The following is a 14,646-nucleotide window of genomic DNA, read 5'->3' on the forward strand; positions in this document are numbered from 1 at the left end:
ATAAAAGGTCCTCTAAAGTACTCACTCTAAGGCACTTCTGGTGCTCAAATGAGAGATCTCAAGCCCAAGGGTTCATTTTCACATAGGCTTAAATTTGAATGAGCCCTTCTTTTCCAGAGATACAAAGACTACAAACAACTAATCCATCTCTTTGAGAAATACTTATTAAGCACCACAGATATACAAAGATGAATTAGAAACTGCTTCTTTCCTCCAAATCTTGCAGGTCAGGTAAGTTACGTACCTTTAAAAAAAAAAAAAACCCAGAAGACAGTGTGGAAAGTGATAAATCTCCCAACACTATCCCACTAAGCAAGTCCTGGTTAGTGGGACCAAATAGTTAAGAACAATAGCTAAGGCACAAAAAAAAAAAAAAAAAAAAAAAAAAAAAGTACAGTTACCAACTTCTCTTCCACCTTATATTCTAATAGTTGAAGTGGTAAACTAGATTGAGAGCAAGAATTTAAAGTACCAACCATAAAAACCACTACATTCAGAATAGGCCCTCAATTTGGAGGTAACTGGGGGCACTAAGAGGAATCATTAAAAAAATAAGAAAGCCCTTAATATCTTAACAGGTAATGTGAAAAGCTGGCCTCTTGCATTAGAACTTCAAAAGAAAATATCAAAAACTGAAACATACACACCATCAATAAAATAACATCGGTCTGTACTGTTAACCTTATGCCTATGATTGCAAATAATAAAGCCCAGGGAATTTTAATGAACATGCTTCTTCAGGCTTACCCAACTAAGAATGATAAACACTACATAGTCTTTTGAAGCTTTTACAAACTGATGTAATTTATTTTCTTAAACTATCTTTTCTTTAAAAACAAAATAGAAACAGAAAAACTGTGTGATGCCCTAACGTGATCACCAAATCTCTCAAACTATACAGATTTTATTACTTAAATTTTCCCAAGCGTGCCTAAGTAAATATGTACTTTTCCAACTAAGCTTTAATTATCTAAGTTCCTATTCTAGTTTGGTATTTAAAAGCAAAGCTTTCATCTCACAATTCTAAAAACTTTTCTAAATAAAATTACACTAATAATAGTGAGATCTATTTAAATATACTCCACTGGATTTATTGGCTTCAATGGAAACTAATATATTTTGATAAACCAGTTAACTCTTTGGACTCTGCTATTTCCAAGAACTTCTGCAGTCATGTTACTACACATATATACCATCAACCCTTGAGTTTTTTTATTTGCAAGTTCTGACGAAGTCACAGTAGAGAACTATTCGTTTCTTCCCCATCTCTAGGTAATAAATCATGTATGAGGAATTAAACTCACTACAAAATTTAACTGCAAATATAACCAAGCACCAGACTGGGATGCCAAGAGAATATTTAAGAACTTATATGGAGTTCTTAAAAGCAAGCCAGCCACCTTCTGCATACCAACTGAGCTGCTAGCTTGACAGGAAGCAAGGCCTTAGCTGTAGGGGCACTGGCATGCCAGGACACTATCATTACTGTGTATATTAAAGCTGAAACTATTTTTTTAAGAAAGGTAGCATGTGCTAACATGTACTCCTGATGTTAGATACTAATGGCCTGCAAAACAAAGAACTTTTCTGTAGGAAAGGAGGAGTGAGAAAATGATTCCTATTTCTTTCAAATACATGGCAACTGCTGCAAAGTGCTTCAGAGTAAAGGAGTTCACTGACTTCCTTCTAAATTTCAGAACTAAGAAACACACAATGCATGCATGGTACAGTTTGTTAATTTTTTACTAAGAAACTTCTATGTTTTCCTAGTGTTACAATTTAATATCAGTACTAATCAAATTTCACACAGTTTTTTTTCTCTTGCTTCCCTTTGTTTTTAATGTCTTCTACTTCCACCACCCCTCTAAAATTTAACTTTTGAGATTTGGAGAAATCACTTTGGGATTCTGTAGGAATGACAGAAATAAATGTTACTGTGTGTCCTCTTGGTGGAAGAAAGGCCAAAAGAAACTGCTGGTGCTCACACTAACATTTACCCTCAGTTGAGGAAGCAGATTTTCCAAAATCACAAAGTGACAACTGAGAGTCCAAGGGTAAAGGCTTTTAAAGGAAAGATGTAAGAAATTTTTTCGAATACCAGCTAAAAGACTCTGAGACAGGAAAGACCCAAATATCCTTATCAGTACTGTTCAAGAATAGAAAGAGAATTACAAGTAGCAGGAAACTCATCTGGTTTGCTCCAGGACACCATCTTGTTTAATATTTTTATTTCCTTTTACTCTTTTTAAATTTTTTATTAAATAGAGATGAGGTCTTGCTATATTCCCAAGCTGATCTCAAATTCCTGGGCTTAAGTGAGCACCCCATCTCGACCTCCCCAAGTGGCTGGGATTACAGTTGTGAGCCATCACGCCCAGACTATTTTTATTAAACTCAGACAAAGGACAAAGAAAACATGCTAACTAAATGTGTGAATGTCACAAGAGTAGAGAGGAACAGATAAAGGATGCCAAATCATGATTCAACAACAACAAAAAAAAGAGCACAAAACTATTGGGATAAAATGACACCACAATTAAGTAAGTTTCATTTTTCCTAAAAAGCAAATAAATACTGGATGAAAGAAAAGGTTGGCTTGTGAACAAAATGAAAAAAAAAAAATTTAGTTAGACCCAAAGTCTTTTATGAGCCAAAGGTGTGATGATGCTCTAAATAGGAAAAGTAGTATTAAAACTTTTTGGATGGGCGCGGTGGCTCACGCCTGTAATTCCAGCACTTTGGGAGGCTGAGGCGGGTGGATTGCTTGAGCCTGGGAGTTAGAGACAAGCCTGGCCAACAATGGTGAAACCCCATCTCCACAAAACAAAAAATACAAAAATGAGCCTGGTATGCTGGTGCATGCCTGTAGTCCCAGCACTCAAGAGGCAGAGCCAGGAGGATCACCTGAGCCCGGGTGGCAGAGGGTGCAGTGAGCTGAGATTGCACCACTGCACTCCAGCCTGGGTGACACAGCAAAACCCTGTCTCCAAAACAAAAGAGAACACCTTTTTGAGGAAGGAAGAAAATGATCCTTTTCTGAATCTGGATAACTCACTTAGAGTAAACTGACAAAATATGAGTGTACCCATAAGAGAAGGACCCCGGGAGCTCAGCCACACACACGAAGAGCAGCGGGGAGGGGCCGGGAAGAAGTGCTGAGACTCTCGGTACAAACTTGGCTGCATGAGCTCAGCATTCTCCCCTTTTCCTCCTGGAACCATCCAAACAAAACAAGAGAAAACAAAAACCTCATTTTCAGAAAAACTGGGAGACAAACTCCAAAAGAGTTGCAAGGACTTCCAAAGGAGATCCAGTTCACACAGGAGATGAGGAGAAAGCAGAGAAGCAAACAAGGGCGATACTAGCAGCAGCAGTTACCAGAGAGCACCAAGGGAGATGGGAGGTGGGAGTGTATGTAGTTCTTAAAGATGAAGGACCTACGAAGGGCAAAAGCACCATCCCTCACCTGCAAAAAAGGTGCAGAGACAGGAGTGTGTGGATGGCAAGAGAAATCCCCAATCCCAGTGGGCCTGGTTTTGTGGCATCTGCACTGTGTTTGCCCACAGCCTTTACTTTACTGACCATGTTTTGCCAGTCTGCTGACAGGTAACAGTTATCTCCTTTCAATGTTAATATCTTATGAGTGAGGCTGACCATCTTCACCTACTTTGTTCATAAAATAATCTCTGTTCCTCAAACAGTTCTGACTAAATCCTTAATGCCAGTAAAGGGCTACGAACCAATTATGGCTCAAATAGTCAGCCCTCTGTATCCACAGGTTTCACAACCACATGGATTCGACCAACGTTAGGCCAAAAAATATTTGAAAAAATTCCATCTGTACAGCCTTTTTGGTCATTATTCCCTAAATAATACAGCATAACAGGCATTTGCATGGCATTTACACTGTACTTGGTATTAAGTAATCCAGAGATGATTTAAAGTACAGTCATGTGTTGCTTAACAACAGGGATATGTTCCTAGAAATGCGTCATTAGGTGATTTCTTCATTGTATGAACATCATATAGTGTGCACACACAAACCTAGATGGTACAGCCTACTACACACCTAGGCCACATGGTGTAGCCTATTGCTCCTAGGCTACAAACCTGCACAGCCTGGTACTATACTGAATATGCTAAATAACTGCAATACAATGGTAAGCAGTTGTGCATCTAAACACAAAAAAAGTACAGTAAAAACATGCTATAAAAGATTACAAATGCAATCTCACCACGAATAGAGCTTGAGGGGCTGGAGGTTGCTCTGGGTGAGTCAGTGAGTGAGTGGTGAGTGAATATGAAGACCTGGGACATTAGTGTACACTACTGTAGCCTTCATAAACACTGTGCATTCATGCCATACTAAATTTATTTTAAAATGTTTTTCTTCCTTCAATATTAAATTAATCTTAATGTAACTTTTTCTTAAAATTTAAAAGTTAATTTTATTCTTTTATGAGTTTAATACACAAACACTTCATATAACTGTACAAAATATTTTCTTTCTTTAAATTTCTATCCTATAAACTTTTTCCTAATTGAAAAATTTTTTTAGCTTTAAAAATGTTTTTGGTAGGCCGGGCGCGGTGGCTCAAGCCTGTAATCCCAGCACTTTGGGAGGCCGAGACGGGCGGATCACGAGGTCAGGAGATCAAGACCATCCTGGCTAACACGGTGAAACCCCGTCTCTACTAAAAAAATACAAAAAACTAGCCGGGCGAGGTGGCGGGCGCCTGTAGTCCCAGCTACTCGGGAGGCTGAGGCAGGAGAATGGCGTAAACCCGGGAGGCGGAGCTTGCAGTGAGCTGAGATCCGGCCACTGCACTCCAGCCTGGGCGACAGAGCGAGACTCCGTCTCCAAAAAAAAAAAAAAAAAAATGTTTTTGGTAAAAAGAAAGACACAAACATATACATTAGTCTAGGCCTACACAAGGTCAGAATCCTCAATATCACAATCTTCTCCCTCTACATCTTATCTCATTGGCCGGGCTTCAAGGGCAAATAACACACATGGAACTGTCAGCTGTCATCTCCTATGATCACAATGCCTTCTTCTGGAATCCTCCTGAAGGACCTAAGGCTCTTTTGCAGTTAACTTGGTTTTTAATATGTAGAAGGAGTACACTCTAATGATTAAAAAGTATAATATAGTAAATACATAAACACAGTAACATATACTGTATATAATTGTACGTGCTATACTTTTATACAACCAGCAGTGCAATACGTGAGTTTACACCAGCATCACCATGATCACGAGTAACAGGTTGAGCTACAACCCATTACACGTTACAAAGGCTATGATGTCACTGGGCAATAGGAATTTTTCAGCTCCATTATAATCTTATGGGACCACCGTCATACATGTAGTCAGTTGTTGACCAAAATGTTGTTATACAACATATGACTATATATGGAACACAGTGCACAGGTTATATGCAAAGACTAGGCCACTTTATATCAGAGGCATGGGCATCTGCACTTCTGGTATCCATGGGAAGTCCTAGAACCAATTCCCCAAATAAGGGATCACTCTATTCCCAAATTACCTTCCTCGGACCTGGAGTTTCAGTAAAGCTTAATTACCCAGGCTAATAACAAGCAGCTAGCTGACCAAAAATCCAAACCAGTGGAATTCTACTCATGTGACTTTTCCCATTTCAATATTTTCTTAATCTTTCCTAATTGAGAAAAGAAGCTCAAAGAGATGACCCTGAGTTTGAGCTTACACTGAAAATCCATCATGGGCTAATTAAAACATGTCAAGTACAAAATTCTTGTTTTCACAGACATTCACTAGCATCTACGTAGCTTATAAAACAAAATGACTTTAAAACTTCAGCTCTTCCTTGTGAGCCAGCGCTCACCTTCACCACCTACCACATGCAGAGGCTGGACAGCCAGAGTCTCAAAATCCAAGCATTCTAATTCAGTAAGTACAGTCCATACGCAACTTGAACAGACCTCTGAACTCATTCAAGAGTTATTAAAAAGAACATTGAAAAGGGTCTTAACAAAAATACTATAAGGAGTTTGCAAATTAACTACAAAAGCATTACATAAGCAGCGAAGTTGTCCCTACTACCGGGGAACGTATGTCCTGTTTTCTTCTAGAAGTCGTAGCTGACTATTTGCAGGCTCCTTAGTTCAGCAGGCACCAATTTTTCTAAACAGGTGGCAAATTATAAAGAGTTTTCAGAATCCGGACTACAAAAATACACAAAGTGTATGAAAGATTCCATGCCAAAATGTGCTGTTAAATTAGTAGGATAATATTTAACAGCATGTGTTGCTATTTAATAGACTAAATTCCACTGGATAATATCAATACAGGGCTTTACTGCTGTTGGGCCATTTTTCTGGAGGAAAAAAACAATGTCTGTGAATTAAATAAAAACAGAAATGATAATGAATGAGAAATTTGGACCTGTGAGGTATGCAGCAGGAGCCAGTCAAGAAAAGAAAATCAAAAGACTCTTCTGACCCCCAGGTGAAATGGCCATGTTTTGGTCAACGATGAACTGCATATACAATGGTGGTCCCATAAAATTATAATATCATATTTTTACCATACTTTTTCTATGATTACATATACAAATACTTACCATTGTGTTACAACTGCCTACAGTATTAGGCACAGTAACATGCTGTACAGGTTTGTAGCCTAGGAGCAAGAGGCCACACCACATAGCCTAGGTGCGTAGTAGGCTGTACCATCTAGGTCTGTGTAGGTACACTCTATGATGTTCCCACAATGACGGATCACCTAATGATGCATTTCTCAGAATGTATCCCCGTCATTAAGCGACCCATGACTGTACAGGGAAATAATATATTTCTGTGCATTAAAAACATGAAAGCTGTAAGGTAACCACATTACCAATGTTAGCAATATTAATGAGTTAAACGAGCAGGTGGTGCAAAATGTACTTCTCCACCAGAGGACACTACAACTTCCAGGTTCAAATTGTTTTCTGCATCCCTTAGTGTCTATGGTTTTTTTGTTTTTTGTTTTTTTGGCTTAAACCAGTAAAAATTTATTTTCTGACAGTTCTGGATGCTGGAACTCTGAAACCAAGGTGTGAGCACGGCCATGTTCTCTCTGAAGGCTCTAGGGAAGGGTCTTTCTTCACCTCTTCCTAGTTTCAGTGGTTGCAGGCACTACTTGGCCTTCCTTGACTGGCAGACCATTATTCCCATCTTGCCTCCCTTGCCACATGGTACTCTTCCTGTGTTTCTGCCTCTAAGTCCAAATCTTATCTTTTTCTTTTAAATTTTGTTTTACTTTAAGTTCTGGGATACACTGCAGAACGTGGTTTGTTACATAGGTAAACGTGGGCCATGGTGGTTTGCTGCACCTGTCAACCCATCACCTAGGTATTAAGCCCGGTATGCATTAGCTATTTGTCCTCATCTGCATCCCCTACTCTTGAGAATACCTAAAGTTAAGGCATTTAGAGAAAAAAATAATTTTTCATGTGAAGAAGGCTGAAGTTTCAGAAAAATATGCACTGGGACTCAGAGGCTGAGAGTGGAAAAGCAATCAGGTCAATCCTGAGCAAGCCAACTTAAACCATAATGCAAAGACTTCACAAAACTGGTCTGATGCCATCTTTGGGACACTTGCTCGGCATCTAACACAGTATGTTGATGAGTAACTGTGGGGCAGATCCAAGTTTTCACAAGGAAGGAAAACATTTCTAAGGCCTCAAGGAATGTGAAGGCCTGCCAGTCCAAAGTGTAAGCTTTCTTTCACAAGTTATGTAAACAGCTGTGCCAGGGGATAAGTATTACCCCAGGAAGCTACGGAGGATATTCCTTGGAGTGGCTAACTACCAGTGTAAATGCAGAAAGAGAAAAGACCAACCAACTTGGACATTTTCCTTTTGCTACCTCTTCTAGCCGTCGCCTCTGTTCTTTCTGCTGCTCAATCCGCTTCTGTCTCTCCGCCAGCAGTTGCCTTTTATATTCTTCCTGCTCCCGGAGCTGTTGCTCCTGTAGTAACTGTTGTCTCCGAAGAGCCTCAGAACGTTCCTTGTTCTCCTGCTGCAGTCTCAGGAAATCTCGACGAAGAGTAGACTCACCAGGCACGTTCACAATGGAACTGTTGGAGAAAGTAGGGCTTTCAGGGGTGTGCACAGATCACACTGTCCTCTAAGTGAGACAGCAGCACCAGCATCCTATTCCATTTCTACATTCATTCTCTGAGTTCTTCTGACTTGAGGGAGGCAACTAATACATTCACAGAAATGACCATAGCTACAATTCAATAGTCCCATATCTTCTTTTATTTATTTAGTAAATGTCTTAAAATGCTGTCCTAGATGTTTGCTTGACAAGACATTTCTACTTAGGATTCTCATAACGATTCAAACTCAGTCAAAGGAAAGGTTGAAATCACCTTCTTTGATTTCACTAGTCCTTTAACTACCTTTTTTTTTTTACTTCAGTAAACAGAACCATCAGACCACTCTTCAGTGTTTACACCATTCCCTCCCACTTTCTAATTTCCAGGTCAGCAGCTGAGCCCAAGTGGGTCCTATGAATCAGCCACTGCAAAGATCAATTAAACACACCCTTCCTAGGTGACCTCCCCACCGAGTTACTTCTCCACTGCCATGGCATCCAGAGCAGCACGGCAAAGATATCTCCTTAAATTGCCTTTTTCGCCATATGGTGCTCCTCCTATTCAAAAACAATTACACTGCTCATGAAATCAGTTCAAATTCCTCTGAAATTCTTAGTCTAAAATGGATTAAAATCTCTCCTACACAAGAAGAAAAAGAGATTATGGAGTAGCTTCAATAAATTCTCTTCTCTCTCTTCCAAGTCCCATTCTCTGGCACATGGTTCCCCTTCCACCCTCCCTTTGTTCACTTCATCAGCCACATCCTGCAGCATGGACAAATGCCAGGCACACCCATCTTACAATCCAAAAATCCTCTATTCTCTGATTCATCAGTTATTATGAGGTTCATGCAACCAATCTGACTCCTTAACCTTCTGCTTTACTGAACCTTGGGGAGCCAGAGATAAACTAAAACACACACCGTAAAATAAATCAGGACACACACAGTCCTGCTGGTCCATGAGTGGGACAATTCTTTGTGTGTAGCCATATTCTATATACCACAAGAAATGGTGTTCAATGGCACCTTCACTATCCATGGCTTCTGGAACAATAAATGCTGGGGCACTCTCCCCTGCCTAGGCCCACACATTTATCAATGACTCGGGGAGAGGACACAATACAACCCTTGGTAAAGAATCACTGGGTAAGAGGATCCAGGGAAGAAAAATGTTTACAGGACAAGAATAGAGAAGAATGGAAGTAAGTAAGACGCTGTCTAACTGGTACTAGCAAAGAATTTAAGATTCGTTGTACCACACAGGAGTCTTCTGAAATCCTGGCACAACATAAAACTTAATCCCTTCATAAAGCAGGATACTGAACAGTGGCTTCGTGGTTACCTTGGCTCTCCTTCCTGTTCAGGCACTTCCTCCTCTTCTTCCTCACTCCCACTGTACTCATACTCAGTTTCATCTACAAAGAAAAGGACAAGAGCATCATGGCAGAAAATAAACAAATTCCTGGTGAAAACAGCAACTTGTATAAAGGATTTGGGGAGGAGGGACAAGACACCACGTTCCCATAGTGACAGCATCTATTCCCTAGTCAGCCTTACTCCCTATAGAAAAGCTGATTCCACAGCATTCCAGCCAACCTCGTATGGGGACGCACTGCTGAGGAGGTGCAGGACCACGAGAGGGGGTCCAGCGCCCCTGACACATAAGAAAAGAACCCAAGGACACTAGCAAATTCAACAAAATCCACTTTGATGGCAAAATTCAAAAAGATATGTGACTGCTGAAACTAAGGCAACCAAGATAATTTATTTGGTGATTTTCTGCAATTAGGGATCCATGGAGAGTGCAGCAGAGGGAAAAAAGCCTGTAGGATGGACACAGAGTGAAACATTAACTAGGTACAGGAAAAACAAGCCAAAATGTACCCACAAACAAACCAGGCAAAATCAGGGAAAACTAATTAAACCATATAGCAAAAAAAAAAAACGAGACTAAAATTTGCTCTACTTAGGCCAGACTTCAAACAAACAGAAGTTTCAACATCAATAACTCACTTTCAGTTCTACAGGTTTCATACAGTTCTCCCAAAAGGCCATTTTACCGGTCCCTTCACTTAATGTCAATATCCAACTTCTAGTGAGCAGTTTCACTCCAGAAACCAATAAAAAACCCAGACAGGCTGAAGAGATTTAAAAGCAAAGACTAGACACACACACCTCTATTTTTTTCAAAGATATACAAGATGAAAATCAGGCTGGGTGCGGTGGCTCCCACCTGTAATCCCAGCACTTTGTGAGGCCCAGGCGGGCAGATCACGAGGTCAGGGGTTCAAGACCAGCCTGACCAACATGGTGAAAGCCTGTCTCTACTAAAAATACAAAAATCAACCGGGTGTGGTGGTGCACGCCTGTAATCCCAGCTACTCGGAGGCTGAGGCAGGAGAATCACTTGAACCCAGGAGGCGGAGGTTGCAGTGATCCAAGATCACACCACTGTAGTCCAGCCTGGGTGACATAGTAAGACTCTGTCCCAAAATAAAAAAAAAAAAAAGATGAAAATCAGTTTCCTGGTTTTAAAGTGCCTGAGCAATTAAAATATGGTTCCATATAAATTTATCAGTCTGCATATATAACATAAGCTCTTCTGTATGCTAAACCATCAAAGCTATTTAATTTTAATAGACTCTGCTAGCTTCAAAGGGAAATTCCAGCTTAAATAATCTTCAGAATCCTTAAAATAGGTACTCTGCTATGTTTATAATTTTATACTACAAATTACTAATTATTGACAAGAGGCTGATGGTATCTGGAAAGTAAACCCAAAGAGAAAATAAAGAGGTCACTGTGACTTGAAGACCGAAAGGAAGGGAAGGTGTTCTGCTGTTTCCATCTGCAAAATGTGGGTGATGAGGAAAACACGAGATAATCCAAATGTTCCATGAATGTTAGCTATTATTACTAAGTAAAGTTATGGGAAAATGATCCAATATGCAAATAATTTTTTCCTAAACAGTGCTTCCATGTCAATTGAGAGTTAAGGAAAAAAAGTCTTGTTTTCAAGCTTTAGTTAACTGTGTTACAAGTGCATAGCTTAATATACAAAGCCTAATTACTTTTATAACTAAGTATATCAGAAGGAAAAAGGTTATTCTGAACATCAATGATAACTTAACTATGAATACCAGTACAGGCAGAAAGGCCTCCAGACTTTGACCAATTCTTTTACTGCCTTGAACCTGCTCTTCTTAGTTTCTTCTCTGACCTTGAAATTTGAACCAAAAAATAATAGGATACCAGTTATCCAAGTGTTGTTCTATAATGTTATTATAAGGACCCACAAAAGAGAAAGATCAGTGTGAGCCAGCAGCCTCAGAGAAGATGGTTTAGTAAAGATGGTGATGATGTTTGAACTGCACCTTGCTGGACAGAAGGAAAACGGAGAGCATTCCAGGAAGGTCGGCAAAGTATGTGCAAAGACATAAAACAAAGATACTGGGAACACAAAAGAACCTTCAGTAGTTAGCACAAGAGCATGCTTGTGCTGTGCATGCTATTGAAAGCAAAGTCGTCTGACTATGCATGTGGCCCATGCTGCCACACCACTTGTAATAGAGAGGGCAGTAAAAAACCCCTGAGCGGGGTTCTTGGGCAGGAGAATTATACAGAAACACACTGATGGTGATGCTCACAGCAGATGCTCAATAAACCCCAGTGAAATACGCCATGAACACATCCATGATGAAGTAAAATGGGCAGCAACAATGACGTCACCCTTGGGAACAAGAAGAGCATCCCATCGTCATGCCTATTTACTTGCTGTAAGCTTGGTGACACACCACAAAGCTCCAGCCAGCTCCACCTGGAGCCAGGCTGGACCCCAGGCCTAAGCACTGAACTGCAAGCAGAGAGAAACCATGCAAGCACTGGCCAAGTGAGCACTCTCACAGCTGGGAAGGGAGTGACCTATTCTAGTTGGCAAGAACCTAAACATAAAAATTTTAAAGGATGAAAACAAAAACAGGCTTAGTACCTTTCTCGCCTCTCTTCTTCCTGGTACGATCTATATGATCCTTAAGCTGGATTCTAACTTGCCTTTCATTTGGCTGATCCCTTATAAAAGGATGTTTCAAAAGCTGCTCTGTAGAGGGCCGCTGCGTGTAATTCTTCACCAGGCACCCTTCTATAAAACTAAAAAATTTCTTCGACCTGTAAGAAGTGAAAAAGATCATCAAATTTCCACCACAGAGAGTAAAGATCCAAAATATCAGTAACTTACAAGCCTCAACATAAAGAAGAGCTTCAGAATTCACCGTGAACATTCTGCAAATGCATAGGAATAATGTATGAAACATAAATAGGAACTCAGGACTGTTGAGGATCAGGAGCATTAATTTAGCACAGTTTAAGTGGTGCATCCTATCGCTAACAACACACCACAAATAGGGAGCTAAGAAGGAAGTCAGATTTAAATGAACTGGGCTTAAATCTAATATTGCACATTAATCACTTAATTACAGGACTGGCGGGGGCAAGGGAGTAGCGGGAGGTCTTTGATAAAATGAAGGCAGACGGGACAGATGTCCGGTACCTAGAAGACAAGGACAGCAATGAGATAAGAAAAGGAGCAGACTCCATGACCAAATGCTGGGGCTCTTGAACCTGTTAATTTGACATTTCAACCAGAGTTCCAAACCAGTTGATTTGTCAGTTCCCTCTGTTTAATCTACAAAGGTGGAAATTACAGTTGTTGAGGTTTTTTTGGAGGGGTTAGGGGAAGAGATGAATCTGTCACCTACATTTGCCATACTAGCCACTTTTACTTCTGCCTGTTTCTCCATAACCAGCTCATGAGGACCACAGCCCTAGCCTTGGTCAGGACACTCTTACCAATCACCTGTCCTATTTTTTGAGACTCATTTCAAGAATCACCACTTCTGGTAAATCTTCCTGGCAACACTCTGCCCTATGTGAACCCAAGTTAGGAACCTTTCTTCTGGGGTTATCTGCTTTTAACAGACTGCATGCTTTATGTTTCTGTCCCGCTGAAAGGTTGAAATGGTACAGGTCAAAAACTAGTTCCTACATCTCAACCTGTAGGCAATGCTCAACGCTAGGCATGCACACCACAATAGGTATGGAATAAAGTTTTGTTGAATGAATGAGGTATTCTTTAAAAATGTGAGTTAGAAAATTAGTTCACTCTTTCTACTTCACTGCCTTTAAGAATCACTTCTATTGTCTCGTATTTCCATTGAAACTTAACTTTTTTTCAATTCAACAAATATTTATGTATCAACTATTTGCATTTGTTTACGTTAGGCTCTATAACACATACACATAAGAAATAAAGTGGAGAAATTTAGTTAGATACAACAGCAGACATATATCAAACTTACAGAGGAAGCAAAAACCTGTTACAGTGGATTGACAAGAAGAAAAAGTAGGATACTTGATATTTGTAAGGTAGGACAGAGAAGACAACATTCCAGAGTGAAGGAATGATATGAACTAAAGTAGGGAAGTGTTAGAGAATAATGAGTTATTTTCTGAGGCTAGTATGAAAAGTGAAAAAGAATGGAAAAATAGGTTAGGGTCAGCTCAAAGAAAAGCCCTTAAAGTCATTCAAAGTCGCTGTTACTTTATTCTACGTTTAATGAGGAACATGGAAGATTCTACACAGGATAGTGAAATGCTTTAACGCAGAGATTTCTAAGACCCAATGTCCACAAAGATCATTTTGGGGAGTTTATTGAAGATACAAATACCTGAGTCACTCCTCAGACCAGAAACTTTGAGGTTAGAGCCATCAGTTAAAAGATTCCAAAAGGATTCCTAAGCATTGTGTCCACAGACTAACATCTGGGAATCAATGGACTACAAAATATTTCCTAAAATCAAGAATCAAGTTCTGCTGGCAGAAGGACACTGATCATCTTTTGAAAGCCATTTCTCCAAAAAAACAGAACTTACATCAGGTGGACAGCAATCACAAGAAGAAGGATAAAGTCTGTAATTATCTCACCCTTTTAGAATACTTGGGTAATATGAGAACAGGGATATAAATGGATGAAACGTGCCATCTAATCCAGTTTAAAGAAAGTTTGGTGTAAGAAAAGAACACAGGAAGCATTTATTGCTGTCTACCACTGTACCTTTGTATCACTGTATGTTGGACACACAGTGGTTAATACAAAACTGTAGCTAACGGACAGAATAATCGGAGTGTGAGGAACCCTGAAGACAGCATTAACTTAGCAATCCTTCCAGTACGGACTTCTGTCAACAAAATCTGAGAGAGATAAAGAAAAGGGGAGAATGAGTACTACTTAATCAAAGCATGAACTGGGTAAAGAGTTACTCCAGCTCCATAGCTGATTCCTTGGGTGATATCAGCTATACACATTGGGTTTCCCTAGGCATGGCCACCTGAGGATGTCCAGAGTTATTATGTCATAATACAGAAGACTGACTGGAGCTAAAATCCTTACAACTCCGTGGCAATAAAAACCATTCTAAACACAGGTAAATGGAATCAGACAGCCACATGGAGTCAGAC

At 39.9% G+C, this 14,646-nt stretch overlaps 1 protein-coding gene across 50 annotated transcripts in view; it reads right to left on the minus strand.

Annotated features, from left to right (window-relative positions):
- Positions 1-14,646, minus strand: part of LOC105490119 (mitogen-activated protein kinase kinase kinase kinase 4) — a 190,852-nt gene that overhangs the window by 40,121 nt on the left and 136,085 nt on the right. For all 50 annotated transcript variants that reach the window (XM_071077222.1, XM_071077211.1, XM_071077210.1 and 47 more), the window contains 3 exons: positions 12,121-12,296; positions 9,475-9,547; positions 7,897-8,107 (listed from right to left, as the gene is read on the minus strand). In XM_071077222.1, the coding sequence (XP_070933323.1) occupies positions 7,897-8,107; positions 9,475-9,547; positions 12,121-12,296 (460 nt within the window). The remainder of the gene's footprint in view (positions 1-7,896; positions 8,108-9,474; positions 9,548-12,120; positions 12,297-14,646) is intronic.

This window comes from Macaca nemestrina, chromosome 13 (assembly GCF_043159975.1).
Source record: "Macaca nemestrina isolate mMacNem1 chromosome 13, mMacNem.hap1, whole genome shotgun sequence".
Lineage (NCBI taxonomy): Eukaryota > Metazoa > Chordata > Mammalia > Primates > Cercopithecidae > Macaca > Macaca nemestrina.